The sequence below is a fragment of the Prionailurus bengalensis genome, chromosome A1, assembly GCF_016509475.1.
Source record: "Prionailurus bengalensis isolate Pbe53 chromosome A1, Fcat_Pben_1.1_paternal_pri, whole genome shotgun sequence".
NCBI lineage: Eukaryota > Metazoa > Chordata > Mammalia > Carnivora > Felidae > Prionailurus > Prionailurus bengalensis.
In genome coordinates this window covers 177,358,604-177,367,452 of record NC_057343.1, presented here as the reverse complement: position 1 = coordinate 177,367,452, position 8,849 = coordinate 177,358,604, and the positions used below count along the sequence as shown (strand labels likewise).

The 8,849-nt window shown below is 55.6% G+C and overlaps 1 protein-coding gene across 1 annotated transcript; it reads right to left on the bottom strand.

Annotated features, from left to right (window-relative positions):
- Nucleotides 1-814: 814 nt before the first annotated feature.
- NKX2-5 (NK2 homeobox 5) lies at nucleotides 815-4,072 on the bottom strand. Its single transcript, XM_043595826.1, has 2 exons — nucleotides 3,529-4,072; nucleotides 815-1,900 (listed from the first exon to the last, which is right to left on the bottom strand). Exons 1-2 carry the CDS (start codon nucleotides 3,857-3,859, stop codon nucleotides 1,260-1,262), a joined length of 972 nt encoding a protein of 323 aa, XP_043451761.1. The 5' UTR covers nucleotides 3,860-4,072; the 3' UTR covers nucleotides 815-1,259.
- Nucleotides 4,073-8,849: the final 4,777 nt, after the last annotated feature.

Here is an 8,849-nt window from a genome sequence, read left to right as displayed (position 1 = left end):
ACGGGTCACAGGCCCTCTTCCTGGTGGGGCTGGGGAGTTCAGGGAAGCTTGACAAGCGCTTTTCGATTCTAGATTTTCCCATCTAGAAACAGGACTGTAAAATGGACTAAGGTGTTCTTTCAAGCAGGATGAATTATGGTGTGCTCGAACTGCCTAGGACCCAGGTCCCTTTGCTCTCCATTTAATGCCCAGCCCCTCAGTTGTGCAGGACTGGTAGGGTTCAAGGAGGTAAGATTGGGAGTTCTGGCAAGGGCCCTCTGTGAAGTGAGACCTGGAGTAGAACCTCTACCACAACTGGCTGTTTACTCACAGGCAAGTCATTAGACCTCTCAAGGAGCTGCCCAACTTTAAAATCGGACCTCCTTTTTGGGCATTATTGAAGATTACACCAGACGATGCCAGGAAGTATCTAACAAAGGACCCAGCATGAGTTGTTTATCATCATCATCATCATCATCATCATCATCATCAATTTGCTCAGTGAATGCCTATACCTGCAACTCTAAACCAGACGGGGACGCATGCTCTGCTTTCTAAAATTGTTTGGGGGGCGGGGCGGGTAGCTCAGTCGGTTGAGCCTCGGACTTTGCTCAGGTCATGATCTCACGGTTGGAAGCCCACGGCCCCGCCGACTCTCTGGAGTCAGCGCGGAGCCCCCTTCGGATCCTCTGCGCCCCCCCCCCCCCCCGTCTCTCTCTGCCCCTCCTCCGCGGGCACGCGCGCCTTATCTCTCAAACATAAATAAATATTTTTTAAAATCCCTTCGAAAGTCAGTTTCTCGAGCGCCACAAGCCGAAAGAAGCACACATGCGGATCAGCGCACTCTCTTTAATGAGAAGGGAATTCTCATTTCTTACAACAGGTAAAAACATAAATACGGGTGGGTGGGCGGCGGCAAGGCAGCAAGGGCCCGGGCGCCGGGCCCAGGCTCGAAGAAAGGTGCACCCGGGCTCCCAGTCCCAACTGGCCCGTGTTCAGCCGGTTGGGGGTGCCCGTGGCCGTTTGGAGGGCACTCAGGGGACGACGGCTGAGGCACCAGGTTGGGGGATCGTTTGCCGCAAGCTCTGTAAACGCGGCCACAAACTCTCCCGAGCATGGGGACAAAGGGGCATAGGGCCGAAAAAGCTCCTAGGCCCCTGCGGGAGTGAACGTGAAATCCAAGGGACTCGGAGACACGTCAGGGGGTCCTCCCTCCCCCGAGAGTCCGTGTCCCTCTTTAGAGATGGGATCGGTCGGGGCGCCCCAGGTAGGGCCCTTCCCTACCAGGCTCGGATACCGTGCAGCGTGGACACTCCCGAGTTGCCCTGCGGAATCCCGGGGCTCTGCACCGCGTTCAAGTCCCCGACGCTGAAGTTCACGAAGTTGTTGTTGGTGGCGGCCGTGGCCGACTGCGCCGGGGGCGGCCCGGCCGGGTAAGCAGCGGCGCAGCTGTAGCCAGGGTTGCAGGCCGCGCTACCGTAACCCGGGTAGGCGGGGTAGGCGTTATAGCCGTAGGCGTTGAGGCCCACGCCGTAAGCCGGCGCGTAGGGCGCCGAGTCCCCTAGGCACGGCTTGCCATCGCGCACCAGCACGGGCACCGCGATCCTGCGGGCCGGCGGCGGCGGCGGCGGGGGCAGCCCCACCAGCTCCAGAGTCTGGTCCTGCCGCTGCCGCTTGCATTTGTAGCGCCGGTTCTGGAACCAGATCTTGACCTGCGTGGACGTGAGCTTCAGCACGCTGGCTAGCTGGTCGCGCTCAGGCGCGGACAGGTACCGCTGCTGCTTGAAGCGCCGCTCCAGCTCGTAGACCTGCGCCTGTGAGAAGAGCACGCGCGGCTTCCTCCGCCGCCGCGCCCTGGGTCGTTCGGCGCCGTCGGCCTCCGGCTTCTCCAGCTCCACCGCCTTCTGCAGCGAGCACAGCTCTGCGGGAAAACAAAGGGGCAGAAGGACGCCGGGTCAGGTCGGAGCGGCCCGATCCGCGAAGCGCCTGCGAGGTAATTAGCCCTAGCGGGTGCCACCCCCGACCTGTCTGGAGCGCCCAGCTTGGCTGCGTCTCCTCTGCCGCGTGCACTGGGCGCCACCGACAGCTCGCTTTCCGACCCCCAGTTAGCATTTGTTGAACGCTTACTATATGCCAGGCATGGCTCCCGGCACTGGAGAGCAAAACACCAGAGGTCCTTGTCCTGCGGGGGGGGGGGGGGGGGGGGGGATTCACATTCTAGTGAGGGAGACGGACTGTGACTTAAGATTTCAGGCTGCAAAGAAAATAAAACCGGGTGATGCCCTGGGGCGAATTAGATTAAGGCTACTCTGGCTTGAGAATTTGAGTGAAGGGAACCAAGGCCTCACCCCAGGATCGGTCACACTGTCTCAAAATTACAGAACCCCGAAGAAACTGAAGGGGAAAAGGTGTTGGTTTGCTGGTCGAAGCCGCCACGGGGCTTGTCCGGCGCCCAAGAAACCGCGGGTGGTCAGGGAGCCTCGGAACCTGCCCGGCCCGCCTACTCGAGTTGGAGTCGAATTGGTAGCGGTCAATGGAATTGACCCGCCAGCGGCTGTCTCCGGGCCTTCCCTTTGCTCCTAGACAAACCTCTCTAGGCCAGAAAGATCCCTTCTCGGTTCATGGCGGCCCTTCGCCCGGCGCCCCCTGCCACCTCGGATTCGCCCTGACCCTGTGTTGGAACAAAGTCTCCCCAGCGTTTCCCTTTCTGCTCCAGGGCCAGCCTCTCCCCTCTCCCCAATCCTGGGATGGCATTCGGAGAGATGCGGCCACCTTCCTCAGTCATCTCCTCCATTGCCTCGCGACTTTACCGCCCGGCATTTCCTAACTTTTTCCAGGAGAGAACCCCTGGGCCCTGGTCGCCTGGGGAAGTTGTGCCAGAAAAATAAAGCTGCTAATCAGATTCTTGAGGGTCCGGCAGTATCTCATTTTAAACTCAAGGCCTTTGTTCCCAAAGATTCCACTGTCCTGGCACAAAGGAGGAAAAACCCCACAAACCCGGGTTACCGGTGGGCTATAGAAGGTCCTGGACCTTTCTCCAGTTGTGACCAGCAAAATTATGTCTGTTGTGCAGAATTTTAACTTGTGTTTAGGTGTTTTTGGTAGATTCTGAAAAGACCTTTAAAAATCCAGAAGAGATTTAAAAAACAACGCCAACAATCCTAACACAGAATATCTCTTTCTCTATTCTGTGTGCCACAAACCGATAGCTAACTTCGTTGAGTGAGGCTGCTGCCTCCTGGGGCTTTGTTAGGCCAAAAAAAAAAAAAAAATATATATATATATATATATATATATATATATATATATATATATTTCTTTTGTCTCTTGTTTCTGATCATCTCAATCCAGCATTTCTTTTAAACCTCCGATTGGATGCGGGGCTCAGGGGCCCTGGCGACGACCTTGTCTCTCAGGATCAGAACCCCCTGCGTTCGGCCCTCCGCCCAAGCACTCGCGTCTCCTCCACCCAGGCCAGAGTTTCTAGGCGGCGGCTGGGGACACAAAAGCGACCCCAGGAGGGAGCAGGGGCTTGTGTTTCCTTCTCACCTTTCTTATCTGCTCGAGGATCCTTGGCAGGGTCGGGGTCGCCATAGGCACGCGGATAGAAGGCGGGGGCTCCCGGGAAGGCAGGCGCACACTTGGCGGGCGAGGGCGCGGGGCCCAGCTCGGCGCGCAGCTCCGGGAGGGCGGGCGCCACGGCCTCCGGCCCCGCGTAGGCCTCGGGCTTGAAGGCGGCCAGCATGCAGGAGGCGGGCGCCAGGGTGGCCTCCAGGCGCGCGGAGAGCTCCCCGGCAGCCAGACTGCGCTGCTGCTGCTCCAGGTTCAGGATGTCTTTGACCGAGAACGGCGTGGGCGTGAGCGCAGGGCTGGGGAACATGGTGGCAGCGCGCGTCTCACAGCGCCAGGTGGGCGGCAGAGAGCAGCGCTGCCCACGGCCTTTGGCAGCCTCCCTGCATGGTGCCCGCCACCCGCCCGCGCACCCGCCTCCCTGCTCGGGTTGTGGCCAGGCGGCAGGTAGTGCGGAGCACAAGGGGCAGGAGAGGCGGGACCAGGCCAGAGGAGGGGGACTCAGGCTGCCATTGGGCCGGGGGCCCCGATGACAGGAGCGATGAGCAGTTTCGTGTCACCTAATATAGTCATAGGGCTAAAAAAAAAAAAAAAAAAAAAAATCCTGTTCAGCTTTTTAAAGGGGCCGCGAAGCATTTGGAAGGCTCTCCTATTGCTCCTGTAGCCTGAGATTTCTCCACGGTACTAGCCTGAAACCCCCACTGAGGCGCATATACAAGAAAGGACCTAATTCTTCTCTAGATATGGAGTCTGGGCCGGGTTGGGTGGATCTGGGGGTTGAAGAAATGTTCCTTGGCACCGAAAACGGAATGCAGGAGCGAAGGATTGGGTGGGGAGCTGGGGGGGAGGGGAAGTCATTTCCAGGAGTCTTAAAGACTTTTTTATGCAAGGGAAGACTTTGTATAAGAAGAGAAGCACCGGGGAGAAAGTTTGCTCTGGGGTAATGGCAGGAGGGGGAGATTCTGGGTAATTTGGGGGTTCTGTTTGGCTTGACTTACAGGGCCGGTCATGCCCCAGTAGTGCCCCGTACCCTAGGAACAGGGCAGGAACCCTAGGGCAGTTGTGGGGTTGTGGGTGGCCACCTTCTATGGTAGTAGTGTAGGTTATACACACACACAACTGCAGGGGGCGTCAGTCGCTATCAGCCTCCTCTCAGAGATGACCATCCCCTTAATAATGAAACAAATCCAGAATCCCAGCGGTCAGCTCAGCTTCCCAGAAGAGAACTGTCTTCTAGGGCGACCTAGCTCCCCAACCACCTAGTTTCTCCTTTCCTGGAGCCCACTATTCCTGCCTCCTACTTTCCCCTGTCCTTCCAGCCTAGCAGCAAGGCCTCTAGGCCTCATCAGCCCCAGCACCTCAGGCTCCAGCCCAGGTTTAGTTCTCAGGCAGGCAGGCAGGGATCCCCGGAACCCATCGTGGAAGGGATTTCTCAGACATCTCTGTGCTGGCTTTGGCTCCCAGGAGGGCATCCCACGGCAGCGGCAGCGGGACCAGAAGCATGGGGGAAGGGCTGGGCACACGGGGTGTTAATTTTTAGCCCCAGGGTCAGTTAAGAAGTGATCTCCATCTGACAAATCTACCAATGTTTCAGGAGTGCAAGCTACCTACCCGGCCAGACCCTGTGCTGGTCCACCTCATCCTAGTTTCTTGGGAGATCTGATGAAAGCTTGGGCTATCCCTCACCCCCAGAATACTGCAGAGAGGCGCTCTGTTTTGTGTACAGTTTCAAGATCCAGGCAGGCAGAATGGCCCCCAGGTTAAGGTCGCTGCCTTAACTTTATCTCCAGTTGGTGGTGCTTGTTAGGAGAACCGCATCGATTTTCACAAGGCATAACCCAGACTTATGCCAGGAAGGCGCGGGCGTGGTAAGGCGGGGACTTGGTAAGAATGGAGACTTGGGAGGCTCAGCTTTTAGCAAAGTACGTGTTTGGGGACTGGGGTAGAAGTGCTTGGAGTAAAAGAGTGGCGCGCAGGGGCAAAGGCAAGCCAAGGACATGGCGTACAGCCGAGACTCCTGAATTCACACTTGAAGCACCGAGGCAACGCACAAGTTTGGTAACAAGAGGGACAGGATGGTGTCTGTCCGGGACATGGACCTTTGGGTGCTCAAGCGGGGCGGTGAGCCGTATGGCAGCGCCTCAGGGAAGGGCGAGATCAGATTAAGCACAGGCCTATCATTGGTATCTTTACGGGGGGCCCGTCAAACCCGCACTCCCAGGACCTGTGGCCTTCGGGTTAGGGCGAAGGAGAGTGGACCCCCGCGAGGCTCTCCCGCGGTCTCGCAGCTCTCGGATCCGACTTCCAGGAGCCAGGTGCCAGTACCAGGCCCAGGCCTTCGTGGTGGAAATCTATCTTTGAATTTTCCAGCCAGGGTCGACGTGCATTTCTGGAATCTTTAGTTGGGTCTGCAGAGAGATACCTTTTTCAAATGTGTGGAGGGCGGGGGGAGGGCGGGGGGGGTGGGGGGAGGTGCTCTCAAGCCTCAGAAACCCTTGGCATTCACCCATCTCCCAAGGCCCCAACTCGGGTTCTTCCTTGAGGGACCTGCAGACCAGTGGCCTCTCTTCTGCCCTTCTGCGCAATGCTTTTGGTTATCGTCCTCAACTAACCTAGTTTGGGGGCCTACCTCGCCTTTGAAGATTTTGGCAGGGGGGGAGTGGGGAAGGATGCCTATCGCCTAGGCGGTGACGTCTGGCAAACGAGCCACATCCGATTCAATTAAATGTCTCATTCAAAAGAGCTCCAAGCGAGGGTCCTGGGAGCGCTGTTAAGTGAATAGGCTGGTCGGGCGGTTTGCGATGACAGTTTGAAAGATTAGTGTGAGCCAGCGCCTGAAATATTACCGTTTAATGGGGGACATTGAGGCTGCATCCGGGATCCCTGTTTTTAGTAGTTTTTTTTTTCCCCGTGTGTGTGTGTGTGTGTGTGTGTGTGCGCGTGTTTAAGAGATAGTTCTGCAGGAAGAAAAAAAAAAAACACCTTGGCATTTCCTTTGCAAATCAAGGCGGTTAAGATTTATCACCTATTTTCGGGTATGGTTCCCAGGGCTGACAGATAGACCTGTGGGTCAGGTGTCATGAAAAGGGGAGGAAAGAAAACCTTCCCTATTTGGACGAAATCAGTGGCTTCTCCACTCCCTATACCCTCAGTGAATCCAATTGTAGTTTCCCTCGGCTCTAAAACAGACCTTAGCGTTACCAGAGAGAGGAAATCCAGCAAAGAAAAAAAAAAAAGGGATAAATACCAGCAAAATGGAAACTGGGCGACCCATGCTGGTGTCCACAGAGAAATGTCCAAGAGCAATTGCTAACTTTTCTTTGCAGTCCTCACTTTCCGAGTGACTAAAACTTTTTGTTTTCTTTAAATAGAAGTTACAGTGGTTGGGGGTGGGGAGGTACGAAACTTGATTCTCCAGACTCACTAGGGACACGTCTTCCTTCCCAAGGGCGGCTGACCCAACCTGGCCGCCTCTCTAAGCCGCACTTTGGCCGAACTAGCAGGACAAACAAACAGCTTTCAGCCTAGAGAGAAGCAGAGAGAGAGAGAGGGAGAGAGAGAGAGAGAGAGAGAGAGAGAGAGAGAGAGAGAGAAAAGGAGGCAGAGAGGAGAGATCGAAAAATCTATCCATCTATTTCCTCGCCTTTTAAAGAGTTGGGGCTTTAAGATGAGCCAAATTCCAGATGACTTGAGCGCATTCTGCGCGCATAAAATATTATTAATTGCAAAAGCGATCGGCACGGCCCAAGCCGCCCCCCCTTTCCTGCAATCAGCAGGGCCGGCCGCAAAAGGTATATATGATTAATTGAAAGATAAGCTGGAACTATCACCGGGAATGTCATTAATGCGCCGGGGAGACGTCCATTGGAGACAGGCGGCGTTATCCGCGGCTTTATCTTCAACAACGCCTCGCTCTCCGCCCGCGCCGGGGAAACAGATGGGGGTTTCTGTCTGGGACGCTCGCCCCATGTTTATATTTTGGGAAGAATCGCAACTCGTGGGAGTCCCCGGCGGGCCCCCTGATAAATGAACATTAGCACTTTTTCGGACTACTGTATCAACAAAGGGGCTGCGGCGCGGCAATAATTGGCGAGAAAGCAAACAGAGGGCCGAGAGCGCGCCTCTGCTCTTCGTCCGGCTGATGGATGAGCAGCGGCGGCTGCGGCCCGGCTCCCGGCCCTCAACTCGGCTCCCCGCTCTGGCCGCGGGGCCCCTCCGCTGCCCTGGCTTCCTTCCGGGCCCGGGGTTGGGGGTGGGGGACGACTCTGAGGGCTACCGCTCCGGTCCTTGGCTTCCGAAGCCTCCGGGAGGCCCTCCGCGCCACTGGATGCTTCCTGCAGGGGGGCGCGCCTCACGCTGGTGGCTCAGCCCGGATCAAATCCTGGTTTTGCTGCTGTTTCTAGAGCTCTCACTGAGTGAGGCACACGATCTCCAGCGCTGGGCAGAGGAGAAAGAGGCTCAGAGAGGTGCCCTGACTTGCTCAACGTCCCACAGATGGAACGTGACAGTGCTAGGATTCGGACGCAGGACTCACTACAGGATTGTGCATATTTTCTTTTATTGCACGTGGCTGCCTCCTAGAGTCACATCAACTGGAGAGGAAGCAAGACGCTGTCCTCTCCACCCTCCTTCACACACACACACACTCGGGCAGCTGGAGAAGGGGACCAGGCTGATGCAGGGTTGCCCGAAAACCTTCACCGACGAGAGGGAGGGGCTTCCCTCAGTAAGATTGGCTGAGAGAGAGAAAGAGAGGGAGAAATTTAAGTCCCCCCCTCCTCCTCCTCCTCTTTGGTAACACCTTCATTGAGATCTAATAGATATTTAATCATATACCATACAATTCATCCCCTTAAAATACACAATTCAGTGATTTTTTAGTATAACCACAGAGCTGTGCAATCATCATGCAATTAATTTGGGGACATTTTCATCACTCCCAAAAGAGACCTGTAGGCTTTAGCCATCCGCCTCAACCCTCTCCCCCATCTCCTACCCCCTCAGCTCTGGACAACCACAAATCTGTCTACTTTCTGTCTCTAGAGGTTTGTCTATTCTGGACATATACAAATGGAATCATTTTAAACGTGGCCTTTTGTGACTGGCTTCTTTCACTTAGCATAATGTTTTCAAGGTTTACCCATGTTATAGCACGTAGCAGTATTTTGTTCTTTTTTATGGCAGAATAATATTCTATGGTATGGATATATACCCATTGTTTCTCTATGCAGCAGTTGGTGGACATTTGGGTTGTTTCCACCTTTTTGCTATTATGAATAGCATAACTCCCAGCTCACTTT